General features: G+C 41.5%; 1 protein-coding gene and 1 pseudogene across 1 annotated transcript in view; both read left to right on the top strand.

Annotated features, from left to right (window-relative positions):
* The first annotated feature begins 1,763 nt into the window (after nt 1-1,763).
* Zdhhc20 (zinc finger DHHC-type containing 20) overlaps nt 1,764-25,413 on the top strand; it is a 57,489-nt gene continuing 33,839 nt past the window's right edge. Inside the window, exons 1-3 of the mRNA XM_028787217.1 lie at nt 1,764-1,949; nt 16,786-16,812; nt 21,489-21,592. Of these exons, the coding sequence (XP_028643050.1) occupies nt 1,832-1,949; nt 16,786-16,812; nt 21,489-21,592 (249 nt within the window). The 5' untranslated portion in view covers nt 1,764-1,831. The remainder of the gene's footprint in view (nt 1,950-16,785; nt 16,813-21,488; nt 21,593-25,413) is intronic.
* On the top strand, nt 9,988-11,721 carry LOC114638659 (annotated as a pseudogene).

The following is a 25,413-nucleotide window of genomic DNA, read 5'->3' as shown; positions in this document are numbered from 1 at the left end:
GAGAGAGAGAGAGAGAGAGAGAGAGAGAGAGAGAGAGAGAGAGAGAGAGAGATCCACCTGCCTCTGCCACTCAAGTCCTGGGATTAAAGAGGTGCGCCACCACCTGGTGAGACAGCAAAATTTTTTTGTCTTCTTAAATTTTTGTTTTGTTTTGTTTTTCGAGACAGGGTTTCTCTGTGTAGCCCTGGCTGTCCTGGAACTCACTCTGTAGACCAGGCTACCCTCGAACTCTCGAACTCAGAAATCCGCCTGCCTCTGCCTCCCGAGTGCTGGGATTAAAGGCGTGCGCCACCACCGCCCGGCGTCTTCTTAAAATTTATTATTCTTTTTCTTCTTCAATTTACATCCCACTCACTGATCCTCACTCCCAGTCACCCATCCCACAATCCTCTATCGCCCCTCCCCTTCTCTTCCGAGGGGCTAGGGGCCGCCCCCCCCCCCCAGATATCCTCCCACCCTGGTACAACAAGAGACAGAATTCTTTTTTATCTTTATCTTTAATCTTTTATTTTTTTTTCAGTCCAGTCATTATTTCCCTCCTGGTCCGTCCTCCAACAATTCCTCATCCCATTCCTCCTCCCCTCGGTCTACAAGAGGATGTCCCCATCCCACTCACCTCGCCCCGCCAGGCTTCCCCACTCCCTGGGGTCTCAAGTCTCTCACTGAGGCCAGACCAAGCAGTCCTCTGCTGTATACGTGAGACACAGAATCCTTAATACTTGTTTTTCTGTCGGTCCTAATTCTGTCATAACCACCCAGCCACCCACACCTCACTGGGGACTGAACCTACTGCCACACCTGTGCTTCATGTGGTCTTCCACTGGGCTCCGTCTCTAGCCTCAGACAGCCCCTATGCCGCACACACTCATAAGCAATGATTCATGCACATCCACACACAGAGAGTAAATAAATGAATGTATTGTGTTTTAAAAGAATGTCTGAAATTATTTTTAATGATTGTACATTATGATGCTTCACGGCAAGGTTTCTAGATTCTACTAAGATTGCAGCCATTATTTGGCAATCTCCAGCTGTAAATAAATTCTTGTAAATTCCACGCCAGGAAAGGACTGTTTCTGTATTCCGCTTTCACAGTGTAACCTTAAATGTGGACTCCAAATCAAACTGACCAGCTGTATATGGCTTCTACCTTAAATCTCAGGCTCCTACCAGTTCAAACAAACCATGGGGTTGGGGGGAGAGCGATACGAGGACCAAATTATCTCAGGTATTCTTCATTGGAGACACATCAGAATCACAGGAGTCTTACATTTTAATATATATAATACTTTTCTTGCTTGCACGCTAGAGTGAGGCATGGCCTTATGTAATAGGGAACCCGACTTGTATGGTTCCTGAAGAACCTAGGGGAAGAGTTTTTATAGAGAGCCATCCAAGGCACACAGGACAGCTAAGGATTCATTCTTCTCCCCTAGAGTATTCCCATCCCTCTCATCACCCAGTCCTGGATGGCCTCATACACCCTTATCACTCTCCCCTCTTTTCACCCAGACACCCCCAAATACCATGGGCGGGCCTAAGCAGAAGCCCCGCCCCAATATCAGGCCCCGCCTCCCTCGGCCGGATAGCCCCACCCCTCTACGGGGATTGCGGGGCGCTGGGCTAGGGGCGGAGCGGCGGGATGCGGGGCGGGAAGCGGGGCGGGGGCGGACCTGGGCCAGGCGCCCGGAGGGGCGGAGTTGCGGCGCCGCCTTTCGCCACAGCTCGCGGCAAGGGTGACTCGGGGGCGGGGGAGCAGGCGACACAGCCGCAAGGGTCTTGGGGCCCTGCAAAATCGTGGGCAGCTGAGCCAGGCAGTCAGCGGAGGAACATGGCGCCCTGGACACTCTGGCGCTGCTGCCAACGCGTGGTGGGCTGGGTTCCGGTGCTCTTCATCACCTTTGTGGTCGTCTGGTCCTACTACGCGTACGTGGTGGAGCTGTGCGTGAGTGAGTACAGGAGGCGCGGGCGGCGGGCCGGCCGCGGGTGGCAGGCCGAGGCCGCGCGCCGCGTTCTTATCCCGCGGGGCAGCCTGCGCTTCTCCAGCCGGTGGGCTCCGTGGCCGAGGGTTCCGGCCCGCGGGTCCCCGGCGGTGAGGCCTCTGTCCGTGGGTTCCTGCCCGCGGCTCGCTGCTCTTGGGGTCCCGAGTTCGGGCCTGCGCGTCGCCCACGTTCCGAGCTTCCGGGTGGCTGCCGTCGCCTTGGGGCTCCCACCCTTCTGTGACGAATGCTCACAAAGGCCCTTCCTTTTGAACTAGAGAAATCCCCCTTCAGAGACGGCTTGTGAGGTCGATTTGGCTTAAACATACACACACGCACAAAGAAATCTTTTCCTCCCAGATTGTTGCTCTCCAGACTGCGCGAGAAGAAGCGCGTAAGCTGAAGAGCAGCCTCCGGGGCCTGGGAGGGAGGTGTGTCTCCGAGGTCTGCAGTGAGGGCTCAGCCCCAGGGACACAGAACGCCAGCCTCTGGTTTGGGCAGTATTTGACCCTTTTTAATAGTCATCTGGGGGAATCAATGCTGGACTTACACAAAATATTGTTTTGAAGCACAAAAAATTGAACGAGAGGTGCAAACTCAATTACTTTTTTTTTTTTTTTTGCTGTTTATCTTGTAGGTTTGTATTGTTTATACCTTTAGTTTTAGGGCTTTGGTTTATTTTTATTTTTGCTGTTTCTCTTATTATTATTATTTTTTACCATATAGTCCTTACCTGATTTCCTGGGATAAAGGAGTAACATCGCATTATACTTAAATGACTTAGCCTATTGGTTCAGATTTAATGTGGAAGGAAACTCCTTGTCATCAAAACACCCTAGGCCATTACTGTGTCAGTGATACTGAATAATTGCGTGTAAGCTTTGAGTGTGTGTTTTATACCGACTGGCCTTTTCCTGTGTTTGTCTCCCGTCAGCATTATTAAATAAAGCCCTTAAGAAAAAGCAGCCCCTTGGTTTCCCAAAAATGATTTAGTTTTAATTTTCAGACAGAGCCCTCGGTTATCTGAAGGACAGATATTCTTCGGGGAAAGCATATGGGGTTAATACAAGGATGGAAAAAAAAAAGATCACTCAAAAATGGAAGAGTCCAGACCTAAATTGTGGCTCTGGATTTGGCCAGCTCTGAAACAAGTACTTGTTTACAACTCAGGTTCTGTTTCAGATCTCTCAAGTTTTCGGCAGGTTTTTAAATGACAGCATCCTTAAGAAAATTAATTTGCTGCTTAGAACATTTGATATAGAAGAAACAGTGTACACCTGCCATCTTACACTTGGGAGGCTGAGGTCCAGGCTAGCCTGAGCTTCATAGTGAAGCTCTGTCTCAGAATAAAACGGCTGGGGAGCACTAGGGAGACAGAGGCAGGCATATATCTGTTGAGTTTGAGGCCAGCCTCGTATACATGAGTTCCAGGACAAACAGCTATGTAGAGAGACCCCAAAGTAGTGTGTGTGCGTGTGTGTGTGTGTTGTACAAGGGTGCACACGGGCCAAGGCTCACTTGTGGAGGTCGGAGGACAACTTTGTGAAGTCAGTTTCGTCCTTCCTTCCACCGTTATGTAGGTTCCTGAGTCTGAACTCAACTCATCAGGCCTGCATGCCAGTTGCTTTACCTGCTGAGCCCTGTCAGTGGCCCAAACAGAACAGTATTTTTTTAGAACAGTTATCTCTACAGTTAGGTTCTGAGTGGTTCTGAGTAAATTAATTATGGAATACCTTTCCAAATAGTAAATTTGTTGCATGTAATGATTTAGATTCCTCTTTTTGAATACCAAAATGTTTGCTAAAATTGTTAAATTAGAATTGACTGTGTAATTTTTTTTAATTGTTTTAATTTTGATACAGGGTCTCTCAAGTGTAGCCCTGGCTGTCCTGGAACTTGCTTTATAGACCAGGCTGGCCTCAAACTCAAGAAATTCGCTTGCTTCTGTTGGGATCAAGGGCATGCCCCCCCCCCCACCTCTCATACTCCTCCCCCTTGTAGTTTTGAAATTAAAGTTCCCGAAGGAACATTAAACATCTGAATTAGGTTCAGATTGCACAGCTTAACTTGAAAACAGTTTTAATTCAAAAATACCCACAGTGAGATTAAAAAGTCCAGTAAATTTTTATTGTGTCAATGTCTTTCATTTTTACATTTCCTACATGTTTGTGTGTGTGCATATCTGTGGAGTCAGACTTCTGGGAGTTGGTTCTTGGTTTCTGCTCTGGGTTGGGAGTGGTTGGACTCAGGTCATCAGGCTTGGCAGTAAGCCCCTTGACCCACTGTGTGTCTACAAATAAGCGGAAAGGAGTGTGAATAGAGGACGGCTGTGTGTCAGTGGGCATAGAGGGAGCGCTTCCGTTACCCTCCTCTTTCTCTCAGTGTCCCAAAACAGGTCTTTCTACACATGTAGGAAGTGAGACTCTGAGCCATGTAGAAGGACATTACTGAGCACAGAATTGACTAGGAAGTGATTCAACTAAGCTTCAAAAATCAGATCATGATAGAGAAGAACCAGAAATAATATTTGGTTTAAGTTTTAGATTGGAATTCCTCTTTAATTTTTTTTCCTTTCTAAAGCTAATATTTGAGAATTAGACATGATTTTGTTTGCTTCCTTTCCATGCTGGAGTTCAAACCCAGAGCCTTCCATGTGCTAGGTAGGCACTCTACTACTGAGGACATCCCTAGCTAATGTGGCTCTTTTCTCAGGTTTCCAGCATTTATCAGAACACTTCTGTAAGTCATTTTAAGCTGTAGGAGTAGACATGTATATGTTCTTGAGCAGGTAGACAATAGAATTTAGAAGTTGAGATTTTAGAGATGATATAATGTAGCCCTTTGATTTCACTTCTAAGAAAACTTTTACAAGAGCTTTGTGGCTTCTCCAAGGAGGGAGCAAACTTCAAGTAGAGGTCTAGGAAGAGGGACTGTAATAATTTCTGAGCTTTTTTTTTTTTTTTTTGGTTTTTCGAGACAGGGTTTCTCTGTGTAGCCCTGGCTGTCCTGGAACTCACTCTGTAGACCAGGCTACCCTCGAACTCTCGAACTCAGAAATCGGCCTGCCTTAAAGGCGTGCGCCACCACCGCCCTGCAATTTCTGAGCTTATATCTGTCTTTCACAGCATCTCCACATTTACAATGAGGTAAGATAAGATAACTATCCCAGGGCTCGGGAGATGGCCCAGGAGTTAAGAGCACTTGCTGTTCTTGTAGAGGACCTGGGTTTGGTTTAATTTTGTTACCTTTTGACCCAGGCTCACTATGTTGTCCAGGTTGGCCTGGAACTCACAGAGATCCTCCACAGTGCTGTCATTAAAGGTGTGCACCAGTTTAGTGTTTTTGTTTTTAAAGTGGAATTTTTCTCTTCTTTGGTTTTTGTTTTTTGTAAGTACAGGAACACTTTTCACTCAGTTTTCATAGTTTTTTTTCTCAGCTAGGTTTTTTTTGAAGATTATATTGCAAAAATGTGCCAGTTTTATTATTAAACTGCAGGTAGTGTCAGGATTATATATGCTGTCTAAGAGAAGGAGCCCGCACATCATCATGATGTGCAGTTTAAAGATGGTAACACTTCATGCTCTTCCTGTAAACCTGGAAGCAGTGTAGACTTAGGTGCTCCTGAGCAGAGGAGCACCACCGACTTTTCCATATTGAAGTAAGAGGTCAAGAATAACAGTGACTACATTTCAGGATAGATTTCTCTAAGGTAGAAAGTCAGATCTTGAAAGTTAACATTTTAAAACAAAAAAGAATTTTGTAGTGGTTGGCCTTTTTAAACATGTATTTTGATACAGGGGCCTGATTTGTAGACCAGGGTGGCCTCACACTCACTGTAGCCCCCCCCCCCCCGCCAACTTCCTCCTAAGTGCTGGTATTTTAGGCTTGTGTCCCCATGCTGAGCCTGTATTTTGATTTTTCAAGGAATAGCTGATATATTTCAAGTATTTTAAAACTATTGTTGACTATGCTGAGTAGTTTTATGTCAACTTGACACAGCTGAGAGAAGGGAACCCTAATTAAGATGCCTCCAGAAGATCCTGCTTTAGGCAAGCTTGCAGGGCATTTTCTTAATTAGTGACTGATAGAGGAGGGCCCAGCCCCTTGTGGGTGGTGCCATCCCTGGGCTGGCGGTCCTGGTTCTATAAGAAAGCAGGCTGAGGCAAGCCTTGAGGAGCAAGACAGTCAGGCGGTGGTGGTGCACGCCTTTAATCCCAGCACTCGGGAGGCAGAGGCAGGCGGATTTCTGAGTTCGAGGCCAGCCTGGTCTACAGAGTGAGTGCCAGGACAGCCAGGGCTATACAGAGAAACCCTGTCTCGAAAACCAAAAAAAAAAAAAAAAGAGAGAGAGAGAGAGAGAGAGAGAGAGAGAGAGAGGAGCAAGACAATAAGCATCATTCCTTCATGGCATGTGTATTAGCTCATGCATCCAGGCTACTGCCCTGTTTGAGTTTTAGTCCTGACTTTCTTCAGTGATGGATTATGATGTAGAAATGTATGTCAGATAAACCCTTTCCTCCCTAAGTTACTTTTGGTCATGGTATTTTGGCACAGCAACAGAAACCTTAAGTAAGACAATGAGCATAACAAATATCATATATTCATACTTTTTGTTGTTTTTGCTTGAGGCAGGTTCTCACCATCTAGCTCTGGCTAGCTTAGAAGTCTTTAGACCAGGCTGGTCTTTAATTGACAAGAGATCCACCTGTCTTTACCTCATCAAGGTGCTAATGTCAAAGATGCATAGGAGTCTTTCATATCTTGCCCTTATACAATTCCTTTGCCAGCCCCCAGGGAGCTAGGTTGCATCTTTTAAAGTCAGTATCAAGCTTATTAAGTCTCTGCCTCACAGTCTCCAATAGTTTTCCAGTTTGCTCAGCGAGTTCAGCTGTTTGCATGGCCTATCACCCTGACTTTGTTTTTTTATGCTTCAAATAAATAGTCTACCTGTCAGCCCAGGCACAGTCATCTGAGGTCCATTCTGCTTCCTGGTCCTGCTGTAGCGCTGCTCCTTCACCTGTGTTTACATTGCTGCTCAGTCACCCATGGAGGGGCCCTTCTGACTCCTCTGCATATAACTGCTTCCTCGTCCAGACTTTACCCCCATGCCTCTTTTTCTTAGCAGCATGTATGTGTCTGACAGTTGTGTTTCTCCCCTGAGCACTATGGTTATTGATGTATTTCTAGAGCCTAAAATAGGGAAAAATAAAAATACAAACTAGGACCAGGAGAAGGCTGGTGTCGATAGGCAAGTCCTTTCAGCCATGGCCTCCAGTTCCTCACCAGACAGTGATACAGAGGAAATTGGGGTCCCCTTTAGGTTCTTAGTCTCATCAATAAAAGAATTCAAGAATGAACTCAAATAAAACACAAAGACAAAGTTTATTAATATTTAAAAGAGAAACTACAGGGCAGGCAGGCAGTAACCCTCAGCAGCTGCCCGGAGGAGGCGATGGAGGGCAGACAGGATGACTGTGAGAAAGGACCAGGAACAAGTTGGCAGACTTAAGAATCTGCCTGCCACCTGTAAGTTTCTATGTTAGGGTCAGGGATGCTGGGAAAGAAAGTTCCAGTATCTCTTTAAAGAACTAATTACTTCTTCTGTTTCTTTAGAATGACTTAAAGTGTGATTGGGGTGGGCCCTTAGCCAGTGACTAAACCAGCTCAGCTTGAATGTTAGGTCTCCACCCAGGCCAAGATTCCATTTCTGCTTTGGGAGTTTCTTCTACTCTTAACACGGCCTCAAGAAAGGCAGAAATACAGGTTTTTACTGTGTATCCTGGCTAGCCTAGAACTTAACTTTGTAGACCAACCTGGCACTTTCAGCTCACAGAGATCCACCTGCCTCTACCTCCTGAGCAGTGGGATCAAGGTTGTGTACTACCACACCCTGACCTTCAGCAGATTCAAAACCTGTATCTATATTTAGTTGGCATTGAGGGGAACATGACAACTTTGCTTTCTCTTGTTTTGTTAGGTATCCAAATCTGCTCCAAAACAGTATATTTTTAAAGATTACATATTCTAGTTAATGAGGAAGTATGTTGGCAGTGGAACAGAATGTTGTATTTAGAAATAGACAATCCTTATAAACATCTAGAATGTGGTAAAGGTAGTGCCTTGGATCACGGAGGAAAAGATGGGACAACTGGCAAGAGAGAACCAGACCCTGTGCCTCACTGTTCCAGGGTTTGATTACACATGAGTAAAATCTCATTTTCCTTCATGTGTTTACCTTGATTATTATCATCTATCTTGTCTTCTGAGGTGCTGGGTGGAAGCTAGGGCCTGGTGCTTGCTTTGCAAGCACTGTTGTACTGAGCTAAAGCCTGGCCTTGTACTTTCACTAGTGAAGAATTTCCTGTAGCCTCATCCAGATTTCGTGCATGTCGTTATTTTTCACTACTGCTTCCTTCAGTCATTGTCTCCTGAGTATTTGAGAGTAAGCTGTGGATGCCAGGCCCCTTCGCTGTAAATACTAAGATTTTCCCCAAGCTTTTATTCATATATGTTGTATTTGAGCATATTCTCCTGATGTCACAAGTCTCTTTATTCTCCATTGTCCCAGTTTATTTCTGGTGTTATGTTTGAACCTTAAATGAGAGAAAATGTTTGTCATTCTGTTAGCTTAATTTGCATAATGTGATTATGTCCACTTGAGTCCCTTTTTCTGCAAACCACATAACTGTGTTCTTTCTCTTGCTCCACCACCCAGTTAGGGTTACACATTAAAGATGGGCATAGTAGTCTATCCCTGCAGTCTCAGAACTCGGGCAGAGACAGAATTGTGAGTTCAAGGCCAACTTGTATGAAGTGGCTCTAGAGTTCTTTGAATTGTGAGTTATGAAGTGAGTGCAAGGCCCGTCTACCACATAGTGAGTTCCCATCTCAGAACACAGTTGGTTGTGAGGATTTGCAAGACCCTTGGTTTGAGCCATAAAGCTGTAAATAAAAAAGGGAGGGGGGCTGACAGATTATAGCTGTTGTTTAGTGCCTTCATCTGAAGTGTAAATGTGGCATTTTAAAATCACAGGCATGCTCTGTAGGATGTCCTTCAGTTTGGGTCTCTCTGAAGTTTCCTCATGATCAGATAGGGCATCCTGGAGCAGGAGTGCTGCAGACGCGATGCCGTGTCACTTTTTAACTTTGGTCTCCATTTGAGATGAAGTGAGAAGGCTTTTCATCTGTTGAAGGTGCAGTCAGTTTTCCTTTTTGTCCGTGTGTGTTTGGGTAGACTGGGTTCCACCATGCAGATTTGCCTTCGAGGAAGGGCTTGCTGCTCAGCTGTGGCAAATGCGGTCAGCAGGCTGCAGCCAAGCTCTTTTCAGTGTGACTTGCCTCACCAAGGTCACACTCTTCCTGGCACAGCCTGCTTGCAGTATCAGAGCTGGAGCTGGGCCCCTCCCTGCAGAGCTCCCTGCTTTGTCATTGCAGAACCTGTGCTGTATTTAAGAGTGTTCCTTTGGCTCTGTTCCGCTGTATTTCACCTTTTTGTCCTGTTACATTTCCCCTAGAAAATAGGTGGCACCTCAAGTTGTCTCAGCACCTGCCTTATGCCTGAGTAAGCGTTTCTATTGCTGTGGTGAAATAAACACCAAAACCACTTAGAGAAAGAAGTCAGGGCAGGAGCTGAAGCAGAGGCCAATGAGGAATACTTTTATTGCCTTGCTAAGCTCCTTCATGAGTCACTATTTAAGAAAATGTCTAGACTTACAGGCCAGTCTTACAAAGACAGCTTCTTAACTGTGGTTGCCTCTTCTCATATTAATCTTAAGTTGACAAAATAAAATAAAAAATAGCCAGCACAACAGTTTATTCCACAGAGCCCAACCTAAGACAGGTATTTTACATGGACACACTTTGAAACTGTAAATCATCTGTTCCTTGGTACTTTTATTGGACTCCTTTTAGCATCCTTTGAGGATTCTTACTTGAAAAAGCAGTACTTAAACAATTTTGTGAGGTGCCGCCATTTTTACTGTTGGGACGCGGAGCGAGAAGCTGAGAGAGTCGGAGACTCTGCTATCTGCTTCCATCCGTCACGCAGACCCTGCTGGAGCCGCTGCCCCTATGGATGATCGGGAGTATCTGGTGTACCGGGCGAAGCTGGCAGAGCAGGCAGAGCGATACGACGAAATGGTGGAATCAATGAAGAAAGTAGCAGGGATGGACGTGGAGCTGACAGTTGAAGAACGAAACCTTTTATCTGTTGCATATAAAAATGTGATTGGAGCTAGAAGAGCATCCTGGAGAATACTCAGCAGCAATGAACAGAAGGAAGAAAACAAGGGAGAAGAGGACAAATTAAAGATGATTCGGGGGTACCGGCAAATGGTTGAAACTGAGCTCACGTTAATCTGTTGTGACATTCTGGATGTACTGGACAAACACCTCATTCCAGCAGCTAACACTGGCGAGTCCAAGGTTTTCTGTTATAAAATGAAAGGGGACTACCACAGGTATCTGGCTGAGTTTGCCACAGGAAACGACAGGAAGGGGCAGCAGAGAATAGCCTGTGGCTTACAAAGCTGCTAGTGACATTGCCATGGCAGAACTTCCTCCAAGGCACCCCATTCGTTTAGGTCTTGCTCTCAACTTTTCCGTATTCTACTATGAAATTCTTAACCCCCCCGACCGTGCCTGCAGGTTGGCAAAAGCAGCTTTTGATGACGCAATTGCAAAACTGGACACGCTGAGAAAAAGAAAGCTATAAGGACTCTACGCTCATCATGCAGCTGCTCCGTGATAACCTGACGCTGTGGACCTCAGACATGCGGGGCGATGGTGAAGAGCAGAGTAAAGAAGCGCTGCAGGATGTGGAAGATGAGAATCAGTGAGACGCAATAAAAGCCAACAAGAGAAACCATCTCTGACTACACCACCCCAACCCTCCCCTTGGAAGTTCCCCATTGTCACTGAGAACCACCAAATTTGACTTTCACATTTGGTCTCAGAATTTAGGTTCCTGCCCTGTTGTTTTTCTTTCTTTTTCTTTTTTTCTCCCCTCCCCCTTTTTAAAACAAACAAACAAACAAACAAACAGTTTTCAGAAGTTCTTAAGGCAAGAGTGAATTTCTGTGGATTTTACTGGTCCCAGCTTTAGGTTCTTACGACACTAACAGGACTGCATAGAGGCTTTTTCAGCATTACTGTATTGTCTCCAGCCACATGTGGCAAGATCATCATTAGAAATGGAAATGACATTTGAAAGCCATTAGACTTCTAGGTGATGCATCTAAGAAAGATTAATCACACAATAGAGGCATATGCACTGTCATTTTTCCTTTTTTTAATTGTTAAATTGAATTTTATACCAATGTGTAAACTTGATTGGGTGTTAGCTTGAGGTGTTTTGGGGGAGTTTTTTATAATGGTTTTGCTGTAAAATGTGTTTGGAACTTTGCTGAAGTGTTGCTGAAAAGCATGGTGCTGGTAACAGTTCAACAATCCGTGGCTGCTCATTCTTGCCGACTCCTCCCCCCTCTGAAGCAGGTTAGCACTGAAGGTTGTATGGAAGCCTGCATGCGTGTTCAACTCTGTTCCTTCTCCTCCTCGGCCTCCCTCCTCCCCTCTTCCTTTGCTCGCTCAACCTCTTTTGTTCAGTATGTGTAACTTGAAGCTAATTTGTACTACTGGATATCTGACTGGAGCCACAGATACAGATCTGTATTGTTCTTACTGAAACACAGCATGGAATTAACATTAAACTTAAATAAAACAAACCTAAATTAAAAATGCCAAATAAAAAAAAAGAAACAATTTTGTAATGCCATTGTTTTGTCTATATTAGCTAGAATTCTGTAGGCAGGAATAATTTATCTTCATATATGTGTGTGTATGTGTGTGTGTGCGTGTACAAGTGTGTGCATGCGTACATACACATAAGCACACTAAGGCATGTATGTATGTAGAGGTCAGAGAACAACTTGGTAGAGTTGGTTGTCTCTTACCATGTTGCATCCAGTGATTGAACTCAGTTAGGCTTGGCAACAAGCACTTTTAGCTAATGGATAATTTATCTCATCAGTCTTTTTTGATAACTATTAAGTTAACTTATATTAACGTCCATTAACACCTTCAGCAGTAGTGTCTTTTTTTTTTTTTTTTTTTTTTTTTTTTGGTTTTTCGAGACAGGGTTTCTCTGAGTAGTCCTGGCTGTCCTGGAACTCACTTTGTAGACCAGGCTGGCCTCAAACTCAGAAATCCGCCTGCCTCTGCCTCCCAAGTGCTGGGATTAAAGGTGTGTGCCACCACTACTCGGCTTTTTTTTTTTTTTTTTAGCAGTGTCTTCCTTAGCCACAGTCATGAGAGTTTTTTGTGAAGCTGAATCTTGAATCAGCCACCCCTGCACTGGTCACAACAGGGAGAGGTTTTATCTTGTTCTCAGTGGCAGTATTACTGGACTTGTTATCTTAAGATTCTTGGATGAACATTGAAAGGCATTCTGATTATCATGCTTTGAGTCCTTGAGAATCCAGAATCTCAAGGAAGAAAACAAATACAAATGCCAGGTCAAAACAAAGGAGAGATGGTACAGCAGTTAAGAGTACTTGCTGTTCTTGCGGAGGACCTAAGTACATTTTTTGTCACCCAAATGGTAGCTCAAAACTATAACTCTAGTTCTAGGGGATCCAATGCCTTTTGGCCTCCTCAGGTATAAGGCATGAATGTGGTACATATAAATAAGCGCAGGCAAGCACTTATGTTACATAAAAATAAATCTAAAAATTATGGACTAGAGAAATGGCTCACTGGTTAAGAGTGCATACTGCATACAGAAGACTTGAGTTTAGTTCCTAGCATCAAGTTCGGCAGCTCTCTGGTGCCTGTAACTACTCCAGAGGAACTGGTGCCATCTTCGAGGCTTGCAGGCCATCTACATACATACCCATATAAACACATGCATACACACAGTTTAAAACATAAGTTTGTGTTATTTGTTTGTTTGTTTGTTTGTTTGTTTTGAGATAGGGTTTCAGCATAGTCTTGGTTATCCTGGAACTCAACTATGTAGAGTAATCTGGCCTTAAACTCATAGAGATCTACCTCTGCCTCCCAAATGCTGGGGAGTGGGAGAGAATAAAAAATTATTAGGCTGATGGATGGTTCAGCAGGTAAAGACCCTTTGCTCCTAACCTGATCTGCGTTCAATCCCTAGGACCCACATTCTGGAAGGAGAGAACTGAATCCTACAAATTGTCCTCCGACCTCCTGGCGCACAAGCTTATATACAAAATAAATTTTTAAAAAAATGTAAAGGCTGTTAAGTGAAGACCTTGTAAGGGCTTTTGTTGGCTAAATTTGGAACAATTTGAGATCAGTGTGTAAAGTGCTTGCCTAGCATGCATAAAACCCTGGGTTTGAGTCTTAGGACTCTATATATGGAATGTGGTAGTGCTTACTTCTAATTTCAGTATTTATCCTCAGCTGGGTAGAGTGTTCAAGGTCAGCTTGGACCACTGGAGAACCCTGTCTGAAAAACAAAAACTATAGGCATCAATTTTAATTAAAAATGTCATTGTAGACTCTTGAGCTATTTTATCTTTAAAGGTGCATACACGGCCTGGAGAGATGGCTCAGTGGTTAAGAGCACTGACTGCTCTTTCAGAGGTTCTGACTTTAATTCCCAGCAACCACACTGTGGCTCACAAGCATCTGTAATGGGATCTGATGCCCTCTTCTGGTGTGTTAAAGACAGCTACAGTGTACTCATATAAATCATTTAAAAAAAAAAAAAGTACATACCACAGGCCAAGCATGATGTTACAGACCTTTAATCCCAGCACCTGGGAGGCAAAGGCAGGAAGATTTCTGAGTTCCAAGCTAGCCTGATCTACACAGTGAGTTCCAGAATAGTCCAGCCTGGACTAGATAGACTCTGTCTCAAACAGTAACAAAAAAGGCATACATAACAGGCTGGTGAGATGGTTAAGCACTTAAAGACTATTGGATGCTCTTCAGAGCCAGTTTCAATCCACAGCACCCACATGAATGTGTACAGCCAACCATCCATACTTCCAGCTCAGACTTCTGACCTCCAAAGACATGAGGCATGCATGTGGTCCATAGACAAAAATGCAACTATACACTCATATACACAAAATAATTTTTTAAAGATACATAAATGGTAGAAATTCATCACCAAGAGAAAACGATGTGTGTGACCTGTTGACATACTAGACTATCATTTACTAAAAAAAATTCCAATGACTTCTCAAAAAAGCCACTAGAACTAAAATGTGAATTTAGCAAGATAAGATAGAAGGTCAGTGAAACTAATTTGTATTTCTAGTAATAGTTCTTCTTCTTCTTCTTTTTTTTTCGAGACAGTGTTTCTCTGTGTAGTCCTGGCTGTCCTGGAACTCACTCTGTAGACCAGGCTGGCCTCGAACTCAGAAATCCGCCTGTCTCTGCCTCCCAAGTGCTGGGATTAAAGGTGTGCACCACCACCTTCAATAGTTCTTCAAATAACATCAAAAACAGAAGTTTAGGAATGAATCTAACAAGTATACAGGTGAGATAGAAATCTGAAATAGAGATAGCATATTCATGGAATCTAACATAGTAGTATAAAGGTATCTGCTTTTCCCAGACTGATTCATAAGATCAGTATAAAACTAATCACAGCCAAGGAGGCTTTAAAAATGTTGTGTATGGATGTTTTGTCTGCATATATGTTTATGCACCACATGCATGCAGTGCCAGGAGGGTGTACGGATGGTTGTGAGCTGTCATGTGGATGCTGGTGGGAACTGAACCCTTAAAAGAGCAGCCAGTGCTCCTAACCTCTGAGCCATCTTCAGCCTGCAAAGGAGCCCCCCTCTTTTTTTTTTTTTTTAAGAAAAAAAAAATACGGAAATACATACCTAAAGTAGCTAAACCCTGTTGTGATTTCCCTAGCTAGAAGAAGGCTGGGAATGCACTGATGATAACTGTCTTTCTAGATAGATGCTTACAGGTCTATTTTGGATTGGCTCTTACCTGAACATTTGAAATTGGACTCACATTAATTTTCAAAAGTAGCAAGATCATTTTATTCAAAGAGAAATAAAAGTGATGGTGCAGATTGTTATAGAGGGTACACTGTCAGAACTGACACTAGACCACATGGCTGAATACTGAAGGACCCAGTTACTTGAGGCTTCTGTTTATGGGGTTCAAGAGTAATTTGATTGCTATGGGACATGGTGAGGGTGTTCTCTGTTTTGGTGATGGGTCATATCATTTTTCTGTTATGTATGTCCTTTTTCATAATACATCTGAGATTTTAATTGTATGCATACCTAATCTTATATAAGCATAAGATAGTAAGTAGTGGATTTTTGTAGGGGTCAGAGCATGCATCCAAACCAGTTCAGACCAGACTGGCTCTTCAGTTAGTCTTACTTAGATACATTAGGAATATATTTGAATAGAATCTAAGTTCAGTTGTTAACTAGGAGAGAGGAAATATATACTGTTGTTCAGAGATGGGGTTTGTTTAGCCTGATGGGGGGAAGGTGAGTCAGTGATTGCTAAGTGTACTTTTAGGAAAGGAGTGTGTGAACATAGACTGTACAAGTGAAGGAACTAGGCTGCAAGTACATTATTATAAAACATGCGTGCATAACCCAAACCAAATACACTCCTAGGCTAAATAACTTGTGTTTGCCTGCCTCATATCCACTTATCCCAGTAGATTTTTGACTGCTGTGTGTGTCACTGGCAGTGATGATGTGAACTCTGATTTACTATAAGAGTATGTTATTTTATCTGGTCCTCTAGCTCTAACAATCTTTCTTCTCCCTCTTCTGGAATGTGCTCTGAGCCTTAGCTGTAGGGTTATATTGTGTCTTCATTGGGAATGAGCACACCATGGTTAGTTATTCTCTGCATTTTGACCAATTGTGGCTTTCTGGCATTTCCATCTGTTAGAGCCATCCATACATGAATTATTTTACTCTTTCCCTAAATAGGTATGATCACTCACTGTGTGTCAGTTAAAAGGAAATTTGTATATGAGTGTGTGAGTCAGAAGTCACTCTTGGATGTCTTCTCTCAGAAACTGTTTACCTTTGGGTTTTTTGTTTGTTTTTAGAATTATTTATTTTATGTATATGAGTACACTGTAGCTGTCTTCAGACACACCAGAAGTGGGCATTAGCTCCCATTACAGATGATTGTGAGCCACCATGTGCTTGCTGGGAATTGAACTCAGGACCTCTGGAAGAGCAGTCCACACTCTTAACCACCAAGCCATCCCTCTAGCCCTCCACCTTTATTTATATCATGTCTTTTCTTCCCGTCCAACCATGTCTAGCTGTGTCTACTTATTACACACACACACCCCACTCCACACCCCACCCTACACCCCATTCAAATTACCACTGATTAGGCTAGATTGGCTGCCCACCCAGGGATCTGCCTGTAGCTATATGCTCAGAATTAGGATTGCATGTGCTCACCTCTAGCACTCGGTGCTGGGGATTAAGCACACATCCCTGTGTACTTGCAGCCACTACTTTACTGAGTCATTGTCCGGGCTCAAGAGAAATTTATTTTGAATACAGTTTTCAGAAAGAGGTTGGTAAAGTGTACTGTAGTTTAATAAAGAGAATAGTCCTGTTCTTGCTGTAAGAATAAGGAAAGTGCTACAGAGCTCTGTCAACACATATGAAATTTAAAGAGGTCTAAAAATTTTAAGTAGTTATACTGTTAATGATAATGTTTTTAAAGTTTTGTGAAAATGAAATTAAGGTAAATATTCAACCTGAAATAAACTTCACACATAAAGTGTATTTATTTTAATTTTTTTCTTCTATTTTAGGTACTGTTTCCAGAACAGGAGAAAAAGGTAAGACACTGTAGACTCTCAGTTGTAACCACGTACTTTTTATTTAGTAGTGAATAAAAGTGTTTTTGTTTTCCTAAAAGGGAATACGTATCTTAACTCTTAGGTAACTAAAAAAAGAGAGAACTCTGGGTTTCTTCCCAGGTACACAGTGTCTGAATGATTAGCATGGCCATGGTTTTGTAAGGCTCCTAGTTAGTGCTCTACTCTTGTAAATTCATGCATGTTTGCCATATGTGTTCCTCTGAACTCTCTCTGTTTCAGTTCTAATAGCAGTCATCACTGGGTTGAGGGGAGATCTTTCATAATGCCTAAATGCTACAGGTAGTTCCATTGTTCATATATTTGTTTAAAATAGCACATTATTACCCACAGATACTTGATCAAATAACCAGACTTGAAATTTGTATTATTAGATCAAGGAAATAAAAGATTTTATAATGACCAGTCAAATAACACCTAGAGGAAAAGATCTTTTCTAAGACTTTAACTAGCATTAAAGAAAACTTTAGGAGTTCCATTGAAGTAAACTTTTAAAAATAAACTTAGATTTTAATATGCAAAAGCCCAGAAGATTGTAAAACAGCTGAACAGTTAACACGTATTAACGTTGACTTATTTTATTTTTGGTTTTTCAAAACAATGTTTCTCTGTGTGGGTCTGGCTGTTCTAGAATTTATAGATCTGCCTGCCTCTGCTTCCTCAGTGCTAGGATTAAAGGTGTACACCAGCTCCATTCAGCCTAATATTTATTCTTTTGTTGTTGTTGTTTTGTTTTGTTTTGTTGTTTTTCGAGACAGGGTTTCTCTGTGTAGCCCTGGCTGTCCTGGAACTCACTCTGTAGACCAGGCTGGCCTCGAACTCAGAAATCCACCTGCCTCTGCCTCCCAAGTGCTGGGATTAAAGGCGTGCGCCACCACCGCCCGGCATATTTATTATTATTACCAGAGATAATCATGCTTGATTATTTAAAGTTGCTCTTAAGTCTAATTTTCAGTAATAGAAGAAACAGATTCGGTCTTAGTAGTCCTGTCTTTCTTCAACTCATAATTATTTTATGCATATTGAAAGTACAGACACAAAATGCAAAGAATTTCTGAAGGTTTTGCTTTGTATATTTTAAGGCAGGGTCTTTTGTATTGTTCAGGCTTGCCAGGACTTGCTTTCTATCTTGAATTTGAGATCTACCTGCCTTTGCCTTCAAATGGTAAAGTTACAGACAAAACATACTCAACCTCCAAATGCTGGTGTCATTGGCATATACCATCTGCTCAGCCTTGACATTATTTTTCCAAAGTTGTCATTTGTATTATTATTCTTGAGGTTTTTTTTTTTTAAAACCATGTCTTGAAGAATATTTTTTCTTTTTCCCCCTTATTAAAGACTGTCTTATAGGAAACATTGAGTTACAGGTGATTTTTGAATATAGACTTTTTGATTTCTAGATTTAGATTTTTCTTAGAGATTTGATTTGTTTGCAAAGATTTTACTTTATATATTTCCTTTTTCACATTGTGTGTATGTATGAATGCACATGAGTAGGTCAGAGGACAACTTTTGGGAGTTGCTTCTCATCTTGCTGTGTGGGCCAGATTCTGTTTAGTCTTTACCTGCTGAGCCGTCTTGCCAGCCCACTTTCAATATGTGACTAGAAGTTTACCTTTTAATAGTCATTAAGCAGGGCATGGTGGACATGCTTGTAATCTCAGCACTTGGGAGACTAAGATTAAGAGCTTTGTGAATTTCAAGCCAGCCTGGTCTATACAGTAAGTTTAGGAGCAACCCAAGACCTTACCACCCCCAAATCAAGAACTGAAGGGTTGTGATGGCACACACCTTTAATCCCAGCTCTCAGGAGACAGAGACATGTGGATCTCTGTGAGTTGGAGACCAGCCTGGTCTACAGGGCTAGTTCCAGAAGAGCCAGAGCCAGGGATACACAGAGAAACCCTGTTTCTAAAAAAATGAGGAGGTGAGGGGAAGCGCTGAAGGGCAGCTCAGTGGTGGGCTACTAATAAACACACAAGACCAAGATTCTAAATAGTCCACAGCCCTCCACCGCCCTCAAAGAAAAAAACAAAACAAATTACATGAATTTGGATTTAGTTAAAACCAGTATTTTCTCCTACTGTTTATTACTTATCATCTGTTAATTATATCCCAGGCATTGTGCTAAGAGCTTAATTTTATTACACTGAAAGCAGACCATTTTGTTTGTGTGCATGGAGAGTAGAAATTTCCTAAAGGAATAGTAAATGTTAAAAGAACAGTTCAAGATGTGGCTAACAAGTTTATCTTTGAAATTGTTTAGAAAAGGCTGTTGCTTCAGGTTCTTGAAATCACAGCATTCCAACTCTAACCAAATTGTTGGAGACATACCAGAGTTGATCCGAGATCACACTAGAAAAAAGCACTGGATTCTTTCCAATATAGTTGAATAAAAGTGGTCACTTGGAGGGGCAAAATATAACCAGCTCCAAATCACCACCACCCCTGAGAGTTCTCAGTGTCTGTGTTATCGATGTTCTCTTTCTGTATAAAGTTCTCTGTAGGATTTTGGAGTAACCACCAATTTCACTACATATTAGTCATGTTGAAAGTTGAAGTTACTTTGTAATAGATAGTTAATTTTGTTTAAAAAAAAATGAACAGATGAAGAGTCTGTTTGTGTTAGCCTTGGTTGTCAGTAGCTAAGTTTAAAGGACTTTGGTGATATTGTATGCCTTACAGCTGTCTAGTCGTGTGTAGATGAAGAACGCTGGCTGGATGTGAGCAGAAGTGAATACAGGGGTGCTGGAGAAGTACCACTAAAGTCAGAGGAGGCCCCAAATGCATTCTCAAAGAGCAACACAATGAAGCAGTGGTTTTTGAGCCCACTGGGTAGACTGTGAGATTTGACCTGGCTGGATGATCAGCACAGAGAAATGCAGCTTGCTGAAGCCCCAGTTTTTACTGTGAATAACAATGTTAGTGAAAGTGAGAAGAAAGAGTATTTGAAATATAGAGGAAGTCGTGATTTGGGTTCTATTTTGAATTCAGATACTCATACAGAAGTAGAACTGACTAGTTAAATGCTGGCTGGAAAAGTGGAGGAAAATACAATTTTGGTGAAGTGAAGGCATAAATAAAGGACTTTAGATTTTTATCAAGCAGTTGTGAATTTCAATTCTGGCTTTCAGATTTCATACAAGTGACATTAAGTAAGATAGGAATTCTCTAAGCCTCCTTGTTTACACTCATAAGGGTTAGAAAGGAAGCATGTCATATGCTAAGAGGCTCTCGATAGGAAATGGAGTTCAAGCCTGATGTGACCAGGAAGTGACCCTAGTGGTGTTAGGATTCATTGGTGTTTTGCGTTTATGAACTTGTCATTTTTAAGCACCTGACTTTATTGAAACAAGTGCTATAACTGAAGTCTAGGCAAGTGTGAGTTACAGAAGAGTGACCTGTGAAGAGTAAACTCTGGGAAGGGAGAGGACTTTTGTGGAAGAAATGACATTTAATCTGACTTTAAAAATGAGTAGAAGTTCAAACTTATCTTTAGAGTGTATATATGGAACATTTCACACCAAGAAAAGTTCAGCCCTAGTCAGTGGTTCTCACTTCTTATGAAAGCCAACCCTACTTGTTTCAAATAGAAGAACTACAGAACACAACACAAGGTTAATACCATATCAGTGAGTTGATAGTTGTCAAATGTGACACTAATCTACTTGGGAAAGATTAGAGCAGAAATTCACAGTGGCTAACTTTTTTCGTTTCCTATGTTGAGCAAGAGAGTAAATTTCAGAATATTCTTCCTAACCCAGACAGGAATTGAGTTATTCAAATTTCTTCATTATTTTTGGTGATAGTAAAAAACATTTTAACTTTTTGTTTCCAATTCTCCCTGGTTTAATGTTCATAGTGATGGGTCCTTTTAACTAATTTAAAAGTTATTAAAAATTAACATTTAAGGAAAACTTAAAGTTTCAATAATGTCCAGTTGTGGGCACACATGTGTTACACTAACACTCTTTAACTATTCTCACATAGAAGCAGAAGTAGGAGAGTCATGAATTCCAGGCCACCATGGACTACATAGTAAGTTCAAGGCCAGCCTGTCAAAAAACCTGTCTTTTAAGAATTCAAACCCAGCCGGGCAGTGGTGGCGCACACCTTTAATCCCAGCACTTGGGAGGCAGAGACAGGTGGATTTCTGAGTTCGAGGCCAGCCTAGTCTACAGAGTGAGTTCTAGGACAGCCAGGGCTATAAAGAGAAACCCTGTCTCGAAAAACCAAAAAAAAAAAAAAAAAAAAAAAAAAAAAAAAAAAAAAGAATTCAAACCCAACAGGGTGTGGTGACACACACACTACAGCAGACCTCAGAAGGTGTTCAAAGGTGTTTTTATCTGAGATCCTCAGCAACTGAATGTAATCCAGACTCACCAAATGTAGCCTTTACCCATAAACTTATGGTTTATAAGTAAACTTTATTTTATAACCTTACACTCTGAAATACAAGTATTGAGTATTTCTTACTATCTTCTTAATGTTAAATAATAAGGAAGTTTATGTATTTGATATTTTAAATAAAAGTTTTTATTAAATTAGATCTCATGACCCAAGTACTGTTTTAATGTAATGCATTTTTCTTTTCACCTGGACTCAATGAACTATTGTTTGTTTTTGTTTACCAGGAAAGACCGTTGTTTACCTTGTGGCTTTCCATCTGTTCTTTGTTATGTTTGTATGGTCCTATTGGATGACAATATTCACATCTCCCGCTAGCCCCTCCAAAGAGGTAAATTTTCTGTTGGTAAATTGTCAAATGCTTTAACTGATTATGGAATGATACTCCCTTGTCTTATTGTGTTAAAACCTTGCTGAAACGCTTGTTCTGTTTCCATTTGTAAAATTCCTTGGTAATGTGACTGTGAGTCATTGGCTTGTTCTCAGCACAATCTACTGACAGCATAGGAAATATTTACTTATACTAATAGTTTCTGGCATGCTGAATTTTCTTAAACACTAAGTAAAAAGTTTTAGGGTCAGAATTCAGTTAGGTAAGTAGGACTGGTTTTTAGAAACTCAGCATATTTTCTCAGCCATGAACAAATGTGCTGTATCTAAAGGATGTGTCATTGTGGAAAACAGTTACTCAAGGTTCATCTTGCTATGACTGCATTTCTCTACTTGGAGGATATATAAGTAATAGTAATATAGGTAAACATTTAAGTGCAGTAGGCTTTGCAACTGGTATCTCTCTAGCCTTGACACAAATGAATTCTTCCCTCCATGAAATCTAATATAGCAAGGTGATCAAGATTCTTCTGTAGGCTGGGCATGATGGTGGCACACTCCTATTAATGTAGCTTTCAGCAGGAGGATTGCAAATTCGAAGCCATTCTTGGACATAGTGAGACACCAAAACAAACAGCATGCACATCCACAAGCACACTTGAATGCACGCGCACACACACACACACACATACATACATACACATACTTTAGAGTTAAGATTGAGTTTGATTACTTTTTTTCTCTCTTCAGCACATTAATTCTGAGCTTCAGTTTTCTTGTCAGAAAATCATGCCTGTCTCTGGGATACATGTGAGAACTGACATTTTACAAGGAGAATTTTTAACATATTCCTGCTTCAGGATTAATATTCAAATATGACAGTAATGTTGTTTTCCTTCATGTTATTTCAAAATTTGTTAAAAATTGTAGACCATATAGTTTAAAATACCAACTTTTACTTCATACTTTAAAAGACAATCTATATACAAGAAATAAAAGTCCTAAGTGTACATTTGATAAGATTTACAAACTCGGCCAGATGGTCTAGATAGAATTACTGTTGTTGTAATAAAACACCATGACCAAAGCAACTTGGAAAGAGTTTATTTGGTTTACACTTCCCATGTTAATGCTCATAGAAGAAAGTCGGGACAGGAACTCAAACAGGGCAGGAACCTGGAGGCAGGAGCTGATGCAAACGCCGTGGAGGGGGCTGCTTACTTGTTTGCTCTTTATGGCTTACTCAGCTTGCTTTCTTACAGAACCCAGAACCACCAGCCCAGGGATGGCACCACCCACAATGGGCTGGGCCCTCCCATCAATCACTAATTAAGAAAAATCCCTGCAGCCAGATCTTAGGGAGACATTTTTCTCAACTGAGTTTCCCTTCTTTCAGATAACTCTAACTTGTGTCAACTTGACACAAAACTAGCTAGCATATGATAGGGTGATGTCAGTAGGGATGTTACCCTTTAATCCAGCTTTCAGAGGTAGAGGCAAGTGGATCTCTAGGTTTGAAGGCAGCCTGGTCTACATAGCAACTTCCAGGGCAGTTGAGCTACTTAATAGAAAGACCATGCCTCAAAAAACAAACAAAAGATTTCACTAAAATTGAATGCATATGTTAGCCAGTTCAGGGAACAGAATATTCCCAACCCTCCATCAGCCTTAGATGTCACCCATATCACAAGAAATCACTCTTCTGCCTAATTATATATAGATTCATTTCTCTTATTTTCATAATTGTTTGTGTGTGGGGCTTATCTTTAACATTCTAATTGTAGGGTTCATCTATGTTGTTGTAGGCCATTTTCACTATTATTGTTCTGTTGTGGTAGATACATTTGTGTTTATTGGGCCTATTGTTTAGGGTGATTATAGGTATGGCTGTGTTATGTCCCACAGGATTGGAATTGCTCTGTCAGGTTATATGTGTGCTTTAGCTACTAAGGCTATACAAACTATTGCCTACTTTTTCTTTTGGATACCTTTGTTCTGAGTGAGAAGTAAGCCATACATCAAATCTATTGGTTTCTGAGATATGTTTCTTAAGCATTTAGTAATAATTAGCCCTTAAAGTTATGTTACCAACTTTTATCCATTTCATAATCTTTTAAATTAGAAAGCATAGGTAGTCAGTCTACATAGTGAGACCCTGTCTCAAAACAAAACAACAAAAGCCAAAAGAAAATTGAGCATGTGTAACAAGTAAATAGTTCCCAACACAGGAAATAAGTAGAAAGCCAAAACAGTGCCTAGTTCATCTAAAACACATGAGAGGACAAGGATTCATTCTGGAGTCATACCATTCTACCACTACTAGCTATGTGACTTTGGGGATTTTCTTTAATGCTTGCTTCCTCTGGCAAATGAGACAGACAGTACATACACATGGGATTGTTGGAAGGACTAAATAAATAGTAAATACATATAAAATGTATAAAGCGCTTTAAGAATGGCCTGACATAATGCCGACTAAGATTCCTTATAGTGCTAGCTATCACTGTAAATGTAATTGCCAGACTCTCAGCTTGCTGCTAATGGAACTGTATTAGATCAGAAGTAAAAGCACTTAAGGGCTAGGACTCAGGGAAATAAATGCGCTTAAAAGGCAAAGCCTACATTTTTTAGGAGAGTTAAGTTATAAAAACTGGAATTATTTTCTTCCCAATCATCAGGTGCTTACTAAGCACCTGTCTTGCTTCTGATCTGCTGGGTTTAAAGATTAAACAGGAAAATTAGATACATCTGGTCTTTATATTAAAGTCAGAGTCAGGTGTTAAGCAAGCATATGGCAGAAAGATTATAATAAATTTAGAAAATTGAAGTAACATTAGAAGAAGAGTGATAGGGCTTGGCGGAGCTAGGTAAGTTACTCTAGGGAGGAAAAAGCTCCTGTTAGGTGGTGTCCACAGTGCTCATTAAGGACTTGGAGTCCCACTGAGATGTTTGTAAGTCTCCTTCCACTAGGCTTCTTGAAGGGAAAATCTTTGTAGTTTCCTCTCCTGTCCCCATTGTATAAATCAGACCTGTTTCTATAAAATAGGCAGATGGATTAAAACCTGAAAGAATGGTGAAAGAGTGGTTACAGATGAGGATAACTGGTCGACGTTATCCCATCTCCTCAAGAAAAATGGTTCCCTGCTTTCTTTCCTTGTTTTGTTTCTTTGTGGTTTTGAGACAATGTTTTTCTCTGTAACCCAAGGGGCCTTATAGTCAAGGTAGTCTTCCTACCACAGCCTGCCACGTGCTGGGTTATAAGTATGAGCCCCCATGCCCAGCACAATATGTTGTCCTCTCTAAAAGAATTGCCAGTCTACTGCAAGGTAACCGATGATGTTCACTCACATGGTAACTTAACACGCCAGCCTTACTCTTTGAACCACATGCGATCTTACTATTACCTTTATGACTATTGCCTTTGAAAGGGAGCTCTGTTCCAGCGCCAGGGTGTTTTACACCCTGTTGTCTCTCATTGTCCCCTCTGCCAAGATTCTTTTTCCTTTGTCTTTCTGGAAAACTCCCCTTTATTTTTAGGGTATATCCCCTTTTATGATAAATATCCCCTTTATGGTTATCTACCACTGTCTCCAGGAAACATTATTGACATCACTATTTTTATCTTACCTTAAAATAAGGATTAGGATAAATTAAGGAAAAAATGTTGATGGTTTCATATATGTATATAATATATTTTGATCATACTCAGCCCCATTATCTTCTTCCCCAACCCTCTAATCTTTTTTCCCTCTGTGTGTGTGTGGTGTGTGCACATGAGAGAGAGAGAGAGAGAGAGAGAGAGAGAGAGAGAGAGAGAGAGAG

Source organism: Grammomys surdaster, unplaced genomic scaffold, assembly GCF_004785775.1.
Source record: "Grammomys surdaster isolate TR1022 unplaced genomic scaffold, NIH_TR_1.0 125617, whole genome shotgun sequence".
In the NCBI taxonomy this organism is placed as follows: domain Eukaryota; kingdom Metazoa; phylum Chordata; class Mammalia; order Rodentia; family Muridae; genus Grammomys; species Grammomys surdaster.
The sequence above is the reverse complement of the archived record's forward strand: the minus strand, read 5'-3'. Positions and strand labels throughout refer to the sequence as shown.